This window comes from Leucoraja erinacea, chromosome 29 (genome assembly GCF_028641065.1).
Source record: "Leucoraja erinacea ecotype New England chromosome 29, Leri_hhj_1, whole genome shotgun sequence".
NCBI classification, from domain to species: Eukaryota; Metazoa; Chordata; class Chondrichthyes; order Rajiformes; family Rajidae; genus Leucoraja; species Leucoraja erinaceus.
Window position 1 is genome coordinate 2,870,525 of NC_073405.1, and position 15,486 is coordinate 2,886,010.

Here is a 15,486-nt window from a genome sequence, read left to right on the forward strand (position 1 = left end):
ACTATACAAGATTACGTACAGGTGTCAGGGATTATGAGAATATGGCAGGAGAATGGAGTTGAGAGGGAAAGATAGATCAGCAACGAATAGACTTGATGGGCCAAATGCTCCTAAAACTTATGAATTTAAGATTACAATCAAGCCATCAATTTACATTACAATAAATCGAACCTGACAATTGAAAAGTCTGAGGTAGACACAAAATGCTGGAGTAACTCCGAGGGACAGGCAGCATCTCTGGAGAGAAGGAATGGGTGATGTTTCAGGTCGAGACCCTTCTTCAGCCTTGAAAAGTCTCTTTATCTTAATGTAATTTTGTCGTTTTTGTACAACAGTTACACAGGGACTTAAAAACAAATGAATTTGGAGCAAGAGTAGATCAACTGACAATTTGAAAATGTCTTTGGTTCCTCAATGCCGTCAACTAAGCCTGTCCATGGATACAATCTCACCTAAAATAATTAGGACTCTTATGGGTTTTACCTCTGTCACTGGACTTTAGAATGTGTAGCTCAAATGTGCACAGAGCAGTTTCCTTCATCTGTGAGGATGGTGTAGGAGCTAAGGTGGAGTATCAAATAGGAACACACAAAATGCTTGAGTAACTCGGCGGATCAGGCAGCATCTCAGGAGAAAATGGATAGGTGATATTTTGGGATAGGGCCCAAAACCCTCTTTAGTCAGAGGGTGGTGAATCTGTGGCATTCTTTGCCGTAGAAGGCTGTGGAGGCCAAGTCAGTGAGTATATTTAAGGGCGAGACAGATGGATTCTTACTTAGCACAGTTGTCAGAAGTTATGGGGAGAAGGCAGGAGAATGGGGTTAGGAAGTAGAGAAAGATCAGCCATGATTGAATGGCGGAATAGACGATGCGCCGAATGGCCTCATTCTGTTCTTCACACTTATGATCTTATGACCCTTCTTCAGACACTAGTCCCAACCCAAGTTACTCCAGAATCTTGTGTCCTTTTGTGTATTATTCAGCATCTGCAGTTCTGTTTCCATACTGGTTCTATGCCATCCCACTTTCCCATCCACTCCTTACACGTCTGCGGCAGTATCTACAGAGGACAATTAGTCTCCAAACCTATACGCAACGCCTATGGGATGTGGGAGGAAACTGGAGCACCCAGAGAAAACCCGCGCGGTCACATAGAGAACATGCAAATTTCACACAGACAGCACTCGAGGTCAGGTTGGAACCTGGTTCTCTGGTGCTGTAAGGCAGCAGCTCTACCCGCTGTGCCACTGTGCCGCCACAATACACCACTTCTCATCCGAGGTATAGCAATGATGGGAATCAATGCTGTGGTCATTTATAGGGAAGTCTGGTTCTTCCTCTACATAGTGAGCAGTTTTAGGATCTGTCAGTGGATATTAGGCTGCACTAGTGAGCCTGATTCCAGTAATATCATCACCTAAACTTCATAGCCAACCTACCGCCTACCTCTCTCCCCTCAACTATAACAGATTCTCTAGAGTTCTGATGAAAATAAAAATAAAATATATCTCTTAATATACAGACCATTATTTTAGTTTAAACCGTGTAGGAAGGAGTTTAGTTTAGGAAGGAGTTAGAGATACAGCGTTAAACCGTGTAGGAAGGAGTTAAGAGATACAGCATGGAAGCAGGCCCTTCGGCCCACCGAGGCCGCATCGACTTCTGATCCCCGCACATTAACACTATCCTACTCTAGGGCCAACTTTTAGATTATATCAAGCCAATTAACCTACAACCCTGTACGTCTTTGGAGTGTGGGAGGAAAACAAAGTTCTCTGAGAAAACCCATGCAGGTCAAGGGGAGAACGCACAAACTCCGTATAGGCTAGCCCCCGTAGCCAGGATCAAACCCGGGTCTTTGGCGCTGTAAGGCAGCAACTCCACCGCTGCGCCACCGTAACGCCTGTCAGTCGGCAGCTGAAGAGGTAATATATGCAAATGTTCTTGATGTGACTTTTAGGAGATGAAGGAAATCGAGAGAGAGCGCAGTGGACATCACCAGCCAGTATTAAAGAGTCACTCTGCTGTTTTATCACCCACTTTTTAAATGAGTCAATAACATTTTAAGTTTAGAAACATAGAAACATAGAAATTAGGTGCAGGAGTAGGCCTTTCGGCCCTTCGAGCCTGCACCGCCATTCAATATGATCATGGCTGATCATCCAACTCAGTATCCCGTACCTGCCTTCTCTCCATACCCTCTGATCCCCTTGGCCACAGAGTATAAACCAAGTCTAGTAACGTAAGCATCAGAGGTACCTTGTTCTTGAAGTAGACATCAATTGGCATAATAAATCCAGCGTATCCAGACTCCTCTACTTTATAAGGCGGCTCCTTACAAACTACATTAGAAGAAACAAATGTGAAGTTGTTAGTAAACATAGAATGGAAAGAGTAGAACATCAACTGAAGGCCTTTTTATTAAAGAAAGCAAGAAAATGGGCACATGAATTCAGTTGCTTATAAAGTATTTCTGGTACCATCCCTGTGAACAATGTCCTCTCTTCAGTATTGTACAATAATTTGACTGCGTCGAGCTAACAATATGGATTCTGGACAAAACTCTGGATAAAACTTCAGCTCCGTTACCGTTCTTGTTCATTCACTGATCTCCAGGGCTTCTTTCCCTTCCGAGCTTCCATCATCATTCCCAAGTTGTATGAAAGCAAGTGGTGTGAGTTTGTGGTATGGAATTCATGATCAATTAGTGCCGCACTCTCGATGGTGGAGTGGGCTGCTGGAGGCCCTGCAGCAGCCTGGAGCCTGGAGCGCATGGACCGCACGCAACATGCAGCTGCACAGAACCGACCCTGCAACGCCGCCAGGACAACAGGCCTTCATAGCCAGGTTAAGAACTCTGCACTTATAACAAATTGGGACTTGAAAATGGTGCCAAAACCCGGCACGCTTGTACTCCTGTGCAGTAATACTGAATCCAAGATGTGCCTATCTATAATATACTTTAACTGAACTGTATGCAAAAAATCATTTCACTACACCTCGGTACACGTGACAATAAAAGTCCCACTGAACCATCAAAATACAATATTGACAATTTATGTGGGAAAAGTAATCTGTTTCAGCAGAGATACCCCAGAAAAAGTCACCTCACACCCATTCTTCACGAACCTAATTAGATAAACTCCAGGAGATTCTGGTAACTGCCTTTAAATGATTCATTTTCCAACACCCGTCTATTTAAGTAATCTTGCGTTATGCACAGAATGTTGTCCAATTTGATTAGTAACGATGTCAAAGGTTATTGAGGAGAAGGCAGGAGAATGGGATTGAGTGGGAAAGATAAATCAGCCATAATAGAATGGCAGAGTAGACTTGATGGGCCGAATAGCCTAATAATTCTGCTCCTATGATTCATGAACGTGAAATTAAGTTTTGAGGGCAGCCACACTGAGATAAAGGTCCCAATCCGAAATGCCACCTATCCATGTCCTCCAGAGATGATGCCTGACCCGCTGAGTTACTCCAACACTCTGTCGTTATTTGCAGTTTTTTGTGCCTACTGAACTTAATTATTCACATTGGACGTCGGAGTTCTTCCCTGTTTGAGATTTCCAATCTAACAGTACAAGTTGCTGCCAGTAACACAGTTTAGTTAGTTAGGTTATTGTCACATGTCAGAGGTACAGTGAAAAGCTTTTTTGTTGCGTGCCATCCAGTCAGCAAAAAGACTGTACACAATTACAGTCAGGCCGTCCACATTGTACAGATACAGAAGATAAGACACAAAATGCTGGCGTAACTCAAGTGGGACAGGTAGCATCTCTGGAGAGAAGGAATGGGTGGCGTCTTGGTTCGAGACCCTTCTTCAGACCAAGATTGGAATAAATAAAGATTCAAAAGAGTGGAGCGATTGCAACGAATGATAGCAGATCCACTTCTGGAACCAGTCACCTGGCCTTGGTGCCATCTTGCATTATCAATCAATTAAAATAACTTTATTGGGCTTCGCGAACAGAGGTAACAAAATACCAACACAATCCCATAACCTTATATTATATCCAAAACAAAATAGACCAGTCAATGCTGCCACCTCACATTTTACCCCAATTACACCCTGTTGCATGCCAAGAGTGCCAAGAGGAGAACTACGCATTGCAAAATGGAAGCATCATGGAGATAAAGCCTTTATTTTCTTACTTAGAAAATGCATCTAACCGTGACTATTCTGTCTCAAAAGAGTGCCCAACTTGCTAAAAATACCACAAGCTAAATTAAGCTCTTTGCACTATTTGCTCTTCCTTAACAGTAGAAGATCTTTACAATGTGACAGAACGGTTTAGTCAAGCAACGGCATAACTGACACCGACAGATTATGATCAGTGTCACAACAGTGCCACACTGAATTGGCAATATAACAGTACATTTGGGTGCGTTTTTATTCATGGAGCTTTTAAACAGCTGTATTGACAGCAGGATTTGGGGGGGGGGGAGAGAAGAGGAGAAATGGAAAGATACAAATGATTTAAAATTAAGCTGCAATTCAGACACAGGCTACTCACAATATATAGTTGTTTCTGCAATTTGGAGAAAAAATAAACCATCAAATTGCAGTTTACAAGAAGGGGGGCCAAAAGCAAATGATCACAAAGCAAAAGGAAAAAGGTCGTTGGCCCCTGATGGAAATAGTTTATTTTTAACATTTCATTAAGGGGCAAGAATTGGTAGCAATATCATCAATGATGAGGCAGTTACATGATTACAGAATGATCCCAAGAATGAGTGGGTTAACATATGATGAGCGTTTGACAGCACTGGGCCTGTACTCGCTGGAGTTTAGAAGAATGAGGCACATACCAAACAGTGAAAGGCTTGGATAGAGTGGATGTGGAGAGGATGTTTCCACTGGTGTGAGAGTCTAGGACTAGAGGTTATAGCCTCAGAATTAAAGGATGTTCCTTTAGGAAGGATATGAGGAGGAATTGCTTTCTCAGGGGGTGGAGAATCTGTGGAATTCTTTGCCACTCAAGGCTGTGGAGGCCAAGTCAATGGATATTTTTAAGGCAGAGATAGATAGATTATTGATTAGTACAAGTGTCAGAGGTTATGGGGAGAAGGGAGTAGAATGGGGTTCGGAGGGAGAGAAAGATCAGCCATGATTGAATGGCAGAGTAGACTTGATGGGTTGGAAGTCCTAATTCTACTCCTATAAACAGATACCAGCAATAAATGTCCTGCTCCTCTTCAAAATAATTCCCAAGGATCTTGTAACATCTATCTGAAAGGGCAGCCTGGCCCTTTTTACTATTACTTGGGATCCTGGGATGTCAGGACTTTCATATGAAGAAAGACTGGATAGACTCGGTTTGTACTCGCTAGAATTTAGAAAATTGAGGGGGGATCTTATATAAACTTACAAAATTCTTAAGGGGTTGGACAGGCTAGATGCAGGAAGATTGTTCCCGATGTTGGGGAAGTCCAGAACAGGGGGTCACAGTTTAAGGATAATGGGAAATCTTTTAGGACCGAGATGAGAAAAACATTTTTCACACAGAGAGTGGTGAATCTCTGGAATTCTCTGCCACAGAAGGTAGTTGAGGTCAGTTTATTGGCTATATTTAAGAGGGAGTTAGATGTGGCCCTTGTGGCTAAAGGGATCAGGGGGTATGGAGAGAAAGCAGGTACAGGATACTGAGTTGGATGATCAGCCATGATCATATTGAATGGCGGTGCAGGCTCGTAGGGCCGAATGGCCTACTCCTGCACCTATTTTCTATGTTTCTATGTTTCTATGTTTACTTACACTAAAGGACAGTACCAGTAAAAGTGCAGTACTCCATTAATGCTTCAGTGCCAGCTCTAGCTCCCCGAATGGAACTTGAACCCACAATCTTGTGATTCAATTAGCAAGAGTGCTACATGTTTATGGATCATGAAAAAGCCACTGCAATCCTTTAAGAGGGTAATTAGATTTAGATTTTTTTAATGCTCAGCAGGCACAGTTTACAAGGGTTTTGGGAAATTTAAGTCATTTCCTCAGAGCTATTTAGACATTGAGGTTTGCGGAGAGCGAGTTGAGTGAGGCAAGCTATCTTAAAGGGTGCAATGTCAGGGAGGTTGCTTATCTGAAGATGGAACAGAGTGGCGAAGAGACCAGAAGTCCCCAGGTTTAGTTCTGGGAAAAAGAGCTGTTCACTGTAGATAAGAGATCTGAAAGGAAACAACATAACCACAAATTTCGCTTCAGTTGGAGACTGTGTGATGGGAACACTTTGAACTGCAGAATCCTAGATGCTAATGAGATGTCTCCAAAAGGCAAATGAGTTTAAGAGCAAAATATCAGAGCTTGTGGTACAATGTTCACAATGATAACCTTAATTGAAGGTTAATGAGCTCCTAAAATTTGATCAAATACTGATATAATGTTAACACAATCGTGGTTGCAAACTGATTTTGTCCCCATTTGGAATCTTCTCGAATATTCAACTGATCTTCATCCCTAATCACCCTTGGCTTGGTTGACCAGTGTTGGTATCCGTCCATCTGTGGGAGATGATGGTGCGGCTTTGTCGCTGTCCAGTTTGGAGAGGGGAGTGTTTCATCTGTGGATGCATTTCCTGCAGTGGCTGACCAGGCATATCCTTGGCGGCAGATCTCAACTCAGTCCATTAGGGCGAGAGGAGAATTCAGACAAGGACACATAGTGCGCTCAGGGTAATCCAGCAGTTGATCAGGCAACTGAACCATCCGAACCACAACCAGAGAGCAGTACTGAACTACCTCTTTGGTGACCCTTGGACTATCCTTGATCGGACTTTGCTGGCTTTACCTTGCACTAAACGTTATTCACATATCCTGTATCTATACACTGTAAATTGTCCGGTGTGTAATCATGTATTGTCTTTCTGCTGACTGGTTAGCAGCCAACAAAAGCTTTTCACTGTACCTTGGTACACGTGACAATAAACCAAACTGAACTGAGTAATTCAGCAGATCAGGCAGCATCCATGGAATAGAATGCTGGAGGGATGATGTATGATCTGCCGAGTTACTCCAGCACTTTGTGTCCTTTTGCATATTAACCAGCAGCTGCAGTTTTTTGTTTCTACTTGGGGAATGTAGACGCTGGGCAAGTCTATGTTTCCAATTAACTGCCCAGGCTTGTAGCCAAACCAAATGGAAAGGACACTTCATCCTCACCGATCCCAGTGAGGGGGAAAAGAATCACGCTGCGTTGACAAGATCTGGGGAAATAATGTGGATAATAAATATGTCCTACATACATATTAACATGTTCCCATGGTGTTGCATCTTAAAAAAACAAGGCACCATTTTTTTAATGGTTATATCATAAAACCCAAATGTGTCTGGGGGAGAAAAAAATATGATTCTAGTCTAAACAAAGAACTGGAGATGCTGGTTTATACCAAAGATAGACAGAAAGTACTGGAGTAACTCAGCGGGCCAGGCAGTATCTCTGAAGAATAAGGATAGGAGACATTTCGGGTCAAGACCCTTCTACAGACTAGACCAGTCTGAAGAAGGGTCTCGACCCGAAACATCACCCATTTCTTCTCTCCAGAGATGCTGCCTGACCTGCTGATTTACTGCAACACCGTGTGTGTGATTGTTTGTAGTGGTTGCAGGTTATGAGGCCAAACTGATCCTAGATAATATATACATCCTCCTTGTCACGTGGCATCCTCTGCAACCCACTGGAATTGCAGATGGACAATGGTCAGATGGTCAAATCAGTAATATTAGCAACGCCATTGAATGTGGCTGTTAAAGCTAAATGGCAAGGATTAATACGTATTTAGTTTAGAGATACAATGAAAACGGCCCTGCGGCCCACCAAGATAAGGGAGGTTTACAGGGATATGGGCCAAATGCGGGCAGGTGCAACTACTGTGGATGGGGCATCTTGGTCGGCATGGGCAAGTTGAGCTGAAGGGCCTGTTTCCATGCTGTATGACTATGATTCAGACTACAGATTACCTGTTCACACTAGTTCTATTTATCCCACTTTCACATCCACTCCCTACACATTCGGGGCAAATGACCTACAAACCTGCACCTCATTGGCATGAGGGAGTAGAACTGGAGCACACAGTGAAAGAGCAAACTCCATACAAACAGCACCCGAGGTCAAGATGAAATCTGGGTGTCTGGCAGCAACTCTACCAGCTATGCCACCCGTGCGGGCTTAATAATTGCTCCACAGCTTTGCTTAATAGACTTGATCAACATACTCCCAGAACCTGGAAGATAAATAAATGCTGGAGTAACTCAGTGGGACAGACAGCATCTCTGGATAGAAGGAATAGGTGCTATTTTGGTCCGAGACCCTTCTTCAGACTGCAAGTCAGGGGAGAGGAAGACACAGAGATAAAGAAGGGTAAGGCGTGAAAACGAGGCATCAAAGGGGACGAAGCTCAAGGAAGATGTAGAATAGACCATTGTTAGCTGGGGGAAGGTGACTATGGAGCATACAATGTCAGACTGGCCCGAGAACTAGGATGGGGGAGGGATGGAGAAAGAGGGAAAGCAAGGGTTACTTGAAGTTGGAGAAATCGATATTTATACCGCTGGGTATCCCAGAACCTGGAATGACTTGAAACATCCTTTCATCTGCCTCGTACGGTCAGTTCCACCTTGGAAGATGGTATGAATTCTACAATATATACAAGTGTTTAACTGCTTCCAAAAGCCAAAGTAGTTTCCTTCCAAAACAAAACATGACAGCATATAGTGCGGTAGAGTTGCTGCCTTAAAGCACCAGCAACCCAGGTTTGATCCTGACCTAGGGTGCTGTCTGTACGGAGTTTGTACATTCTCTCTGTGATGTGGGTTTTCTCCGAGTGCTCAGGTTTCCTCCCACACTACAAAGATGTGCAGGGTTGTAGGTTAATTGGCTTCTATAAATTGTCCCTAATGTGTAGGATAGAACTAGTGTAGGGGGCGATCGCTGGTCGTTGCGTCCCCTAATTTGGTCCCCTAATTTGAGGAAGAAAATTCTTGCTATTGAGGGAGTGCAGCGTAGATTTACAAGGTTAATTCCCAGGATGGCGGGACTGTCATATGCTGAGAGAATGGAGCGGCTGGACTTGTATACTCAAGTTTAGAAGGATGAGTGGGTATCTTATCGAAACATACAAGATTATTAAGGGTTTGGACATGCTAGGGGCAGGAAACATGTTCCAGATGTTGGGGGAGTCCAGAACTAGGAGCCACAGTTTAAGAATAAGTGGTAAGCCATTTAGAACGAAGACAAGGAAACACTTTTTCTCACAGAGAGTTGTGAGTCTGTGGAATTCTCTGCCTCAGAGGGAGGTGGAAGCCGGTTCTCTGGATACTTTCAAGAGAGAGCTAGTTATGGCTATTAAAGATAGCGGAGTCAGGGGATATGGGGAGAAGGCAGGAACGGGATACTGATTGGGGATGATCAGCCATGATCACATTGAATGGGGGTGCTGACTCGAAGGGCCGAGTGGCCTACTCCTGCACCTATTGTCTATTGTTGCAGATTCGGTGGGCCAAATGGCCTGTTCCTATGCTGTATCTCTAAACCTGACTAAACTAAACAGGATCCAAAGAATGATAAGCTACTGGACGCAAGTTGCAAGAACGATGTGTGGAGCTCCCATGCAGCAATACACTTACAGTAAATCAAATGTAAAAGGAGATTGGAAAAAAAGTCTCAACGTGTACTCAGTTTGAAGTGATTTGGAACAAATGATGGCCATTCCAAGACGTGAAGATTGTCACGAGAAAGAACTTTCTGTTCTCTTCCACACTTAGCCCAATGTGCCAAGAAAAGTGATCAACAGAATGTTATCATTTATTTTTCAGGGGAACTGAATACAAAAATTTGGAGGTTATATTACAGGGCACTGCTGAGATCACATCTGGAATAATCTTCACTGTAATGAATTCCTTATTTAAAGAAATATGTTAATGCATTGGAAACAGTTCAGAGGCTCGCTTGACTAATACTTGGAGCGAGCGAGCAAAATAATAGAGATACTCAGAGTGGAAACATTTGCAACGTGCCAGGGGAAGAACAGAGGCTTTAATCCAAGTGATCATGCATGTCTGTTACTTTATTTAACTGTAAAAACTCTTTGATGAATCTTCATATCAAAATAAGAAATTGCTCAGCCCACAGATTGTTCTGTCTCATTATTATGTCAAAGTACTCAGATGCTACCTAGCCAAAGATTCTTCTGAATTGCCCTTAGGCAAAAGTTCATGTCATCGGAGCAGAATCAGGCCGTTTGGCCTAACGAGTCTAATCTGCCATTCAATCATGGCTGGTCTACCTTTCCCTCTCAACCCCATTCTCCTGCCTTCTCCCCAATAGCCTTTGATTGTTGGGCCGAAACGTTGCCTATTTCCTTCGCTCCATAGATGCTGCTGCACCCACTGAGTTTCTCCAGCATTTTTTGTCTACCTTCGATTTTCCAGCATCTGCAGTTCCTTCTTAAACAAAAGCCTCAAAAATCTGTCAACTTCCGCATTAAAACTACCGAATGACTTGGCCTCCACAGCCGTCTGTTGTAATGGATTCCACAAATTCACTACTCTATAATAATAATAATAACTTTATTTATAAAGCGCTTTTAGACAACATCAGTTATCACAAAGTGCTGTACATGGGAAGTCAACAAAAAGTTATTACAAACTACTAAAACCATTAAGACGACAGGACTATAAAAACAGTAAAAATTAAAAGACATTAAAAGCACTAAAACAGGAACAATGTCTCAGCCAGTGTCGAAAGCCAGTGAATAAAAGTGAGTTTTTAGGGAGGATTTAAAGATGGACAGTGAAGGGGCCTGTCTGATCTGCAGCGGCAAGGTGTTCCAGAGTGCCGGGGCAGCAACAGAAAAGGCTCTATCCCCTCTGAGCTTCCGCTTAGACCTTGGTACCTCAAGGAGCAGCTGATCCGCTGACCTGAGGCACCGGGTAGGAGCATATAGGTGGAGCAGCTCAGAGAGGTAAGGCGGGGCGAGGCCATTCAAAGATTTAAAAACAAATAAAATAATTTTAAAATGAACTCGAAAGTGCACTGGGAGCCAGTGAAGGGAGGCCAAAATTGGCGTAATGTGCTCCCTCTTTCGAGTTCCGTTTAAAAGGCGAGCGGCAGCATTTTGGACCAACTGGAGACGAGCCAACGAAGCTCGTGAGACTCCAGAGTAGAGCGCGTTACAGTAATCCAGCCGAGATGAAATAAAGGAGTGAATTACTGTTTCAAAATGCTGCCGCTCGAGAATGGGCTTCACCTTTGCCAGCTTCCTTAGGTGAAAGAAGCTGGACTTAACCACTGCGCCTATTTGTTTATCTAATTTAAAATCACCGTCCATCATAAAACCCAGGTTTAAAACTGTTGGCTTTACGAACACTGCAAGTGGACCCAAGTCAACAGAGGGAGGTTCACGGCAGCCATTAGGGCCGAACAAAATCACTTCTGTCTTTTTTTCGTTAAGTCCCAGAAAGTTTAAGGCCATCCAGGACTATGACTAAAGAAAATCCTTCTCATCACCTTTCTATTTTGTTTTAAAGGATAAAATTGAAACATGATAAAGTATTTGTAATTTGTAAAAAAATATAATTGATCAGGCTCCTTCCCCTTGCAAAATCATTACTTTTCCCATGAAAATCCCGTTCTCAGGAAAAGATGTGAATACAGAGAGGGCACTGATAAACAAGAACTGTGTGGCAAGGAAGGGCCTTCTATCAAAGAGATTCGAGGAACTGCAGATGCTGTAATCTTGCGTCGAACAAAGTGCTGGAGTAACGCAGCGGGTCAGGCAGCATCTCTGGAGGACATGGATAGGCGACGATTCGGATCTAGTTTAGCTTACTATTGTCACGTACATTGAGCTATCAAGTCAAAGAAAAGACTATAGAAGATTATAATCAAGCCGGCCTTACAGTACAGATAAAGGATACAACATTTAGTGCCAGGTAGTCAGATTTAAGCTAGTTCAAAGAAATCCAATGCTGGTAGGTCAGGGGTGCACTCTAGCTGGTGGTAGGAAGGTTCAGTTTCCTCACAACAGCTGGGAAGAAATTGTCCCCAAATCTGGAGGAGTGTGTTTTCAAACTTCTTGCCTGATGGGAGAGGAGGAAACGACTGGGGCGAGACTGGTCCTTGATTATGCTGGTGGCCTTGCCAAGGCAGCGTGAAGTGGATATGGAATCAATGGAAGGGAGGTTGGTTTGCTTGATGGTCTGGGATGCATCCACAATTTCCTGCGGTCTTGGATGGATCTGTTCCCAAACCATGCTGTGATGCATCCCGATAAAATGCTTCCTACGGTGCATCTGTAGAAGTTGGTGGGAGATTTTGGGGACGTGCCAAACTTCCTAAGCTTTCAAGGGAAGTAGAAGCTTTGGTGTGCTTTCTTGGCCATAGCTTTGATGTGGCCGGGATCCTTCTTTCAGGCAAGCTTTTCTGCGACTACCCTTTAAAAGTACTTTGTTGACTGTAAAACATGACGGGACAACCCAAGTTGCCTTAGGACATGGTACAATAGCAGATATTTTCTTCCTTTGGTCAACTGGAGATCACTGAGCTTGATGAACTAATTTAGGAAGAAAAACAGTAGGACTTTGTGGAAGTATTTGGAACAATACTTCTGAAGGCATCAAGCTCTTGGGCGGCAGTGGTGCAATGGTAGAGCTGCTGCCTTACCGCACACGAGTCCTGGGTTCAATCCTGACCTTGGGTGCTGTCTGTACGGAGTGTGCGTATTCTCCGGGTGCTCCAGTTTCCTTCCATACTCTAAAGACAGAGGCTTGTAGGTTAAACGGCTTCTGTAAATGATCCCTCCTGTGTAGGATAGAACTAGTGTGTGATCGTTGGTCAGCACCGACCCAGTGGGCTGAAGGGCCTGGTTCCACACTGTATCTCTAAATTACAAACTCTTCACGATGAACTGTGTGAATGTGATGTATGATAATTCAAAGAGAGTGCAGATGATGGAAGCTTGAGCTAAGGAGCAAACTGCTGGAGGAACCCGGTTGGTCAGGCGACACCCAAGGAAGGAAAAGGGCAGAGGACATTTCGGGTCGGGACCCTTCCTCAGACAGCAATTCCTAGATCTACAAATATTTGATTTGGGAACTTTTCACTTGGATGACTTTTATTTTTGGGGATATGTGTCATCAAGTTACAAAGCTATCTTCTGATTTGACAAAATATGCACCACTCTCAATATGCACCACCCATAAGCATCTGCAGTACCAAGATGCCCGTGAAGCATATTGCTGCATATTTATAATATTTCACTGTTCAAACTATAAGGAGGAACTGCAGATGCTGGAAAAATCGAAGGTAGATAAAAATGCTGGAGAAACTCAGCGGGTGATAGGAACAGAATTAGGCCATTCGGCCCATCAAGTATACTCCGCCGTTCAACCATGGCTGATCCATCTCTCCCTCTTAACCCCATTCTCCTGCCTTCTCCCCTTAATCCCCGACACCCATACTAATCAGGAATCTATCTATCTCTGCCTTAAAAATATCCATTGACATCCTCTACAGCCTTTTGCGGCAAAGATTCCACAGATTCACCACCATCTGACAAAATAAATTCCTCCTCATCTTCTACCTAAAGGAATGTCCTTTAATTTGGAGGCTATGACCTCTAGACCTAAACTTTCCCACTACTGGAAACATCCTCTCCACATCCACTCTATCCAAGCCTTTCACTATTCGGTACGTTTCAATGAGGTCACCCCCTCATTCTTCTAAACTCCAGCGAGTACAGGCCCAGTGCCAACAAACACCCAGCATATGTTAACCCACTCATTCCTGGTCCAAGAACACATGGCTTTCATAAATCGAAAGGCCATACAACTGTATGAGTATTCCAATAAAGCAAACCTTTTGAAAAATGTCACTCACATAAACACAATACATCTCAACGCTTAGTTTTAAATGCCAGTAGTTTGTAAAAACACCTGGCTAACTGACAGAAAGTTTGAGTCACCTTTTTAAGAATAAAGCAGTGCGTCTTTTTACAACCCTCCAGTGTATGGATATATTAATCCAATATTTGAAAGCTGACACCTTTTATCTTGTGACAGTATTGTCACAGTAACTTTTATCAGCCATACATACTTAAAATAAAATCCAGTGCATGCAGACAAGCAAAACGCCCATTTAGCACTGATAAGAACAGCTAGTAATTTCAAATTACCACCCATTTAATGATTAATGTCAAGCAGAATGAAAGCTGCTCCAGTGTAGGAATTGCTGCCAGATTTTCTGGGTGTAATGCTTGAATTACCCATTGTTTTGACAATCTTGAGCCTTTCCTGCTTGAGAAACCGCCTTTATAGTCAAGTTAACTATTGCCCTTCCCCCAGGAGCAAACTGGGTGTGGAAAAATCTCTCTCCCTCCTGTGTGGGAAGAAACCGCAGATGCTGGTTTAAACCAAAGAGACACAAAATGCTGGAGTAAAGAGCCCCGTCCCACTTACGCGACCGTGGGGTAACGCCTGTATGGTTGTGATTAGTCGCCCAAAGAGTCGTACCTTGTTCTGGTCGCCGCTGGATTTTCAACATTTTTTACATTTTCGGCGACCTGCTGCGACTACGACAGGTGCCGGCAAGTCGCTGAAAAAATTGCGTTAAGTGGGACAGGCCCTTAACTCAGTCTGACAGGCAGCTTCACTAGAGAAAAAGAATGAGTGACGTTTCACTGTTCTTCAGACTATCTCTCTCCTGTTTGAAGAGAATATTAGGGTGCACCAGACAGAGACATTTCTTCATCTTAATAGGTGATTCCTCCACTTCAATACAGTCCATAGATCTCATTTAATCTTAAGAAGCATGTCTGAAAATCAAAGAGTCTAAAATGCATGCAGCTGTGTGACAGGCACCTGTGGGCAAATCTGCACTACATTCCAGATGTGAAGAGGGACACAAACAATGAGAACGTTGAAATGCTCTGGATCAGACTGAAGAGACCAAGATATGGATCACATACGAAGTTTGTAAGTCATTCTTGAACAATGGCCCTGATAACAAGGAGGCAACAAGCAAGACATACAGTTTTGAACTGTATAATGCAGATGCTGCTTTAAATAAAAGATAGACACAGAGTGCTGGAGTAACTCAGCAGCTCAGGCTGCATCTCTGGAGAAAAAGGATGGGTGACGTTTCGGGTCGGGACCCTTTGTCAGAGCCTGAGGAAGGGTCCTGACCCAAAACGTCACCCATCCTCCTTCTCCAGGGATGATGCTGACCCACTAGGTTACTCCAGCACTCTGTCTACCCAAGACATATGGTAGCATGTAGTCCTGCTGCAGCTTATTTAAAGGAGCTGCTTACAACTATCCACACTGTTTGCGGGTTCTCAATTGAAGAAACCTTGAATCATATCAAATTTAATATGTCCCAAAGCTTTGAGCATAGTGGATGCCTCCTTTTATAATTGTAACATTTGTCACTATTATTACCCATGCATTACACGGAAATATTCTACAACTTTCAACACATGGGACAATTTATTA

The 15,486-nt window shown here is 43.4% G+C and overlaps 1 protein-coding gene across 1 annotated transcript in view; it reads right to left on the reverse strand.

Annotated features, from left to right (window-relative positions):
• Positions 1–15,486, reverse strand: part of LOC129710922 (protein ENL-like) — a 48,806-nt gene that overhangs the window by 22,747 nt on the left and 10,573 nt on the right. The window contains exon 2 of the mRNA XM_055658228.1: positions 2,260–2,342. Coding sequence (XP_055514203.1) covers positions 2,260–2,342 — 83 coding nt within the window. The remainder of the gene's footprint in view (positions 1–2,259; positions 2,343–15,486) is intronic.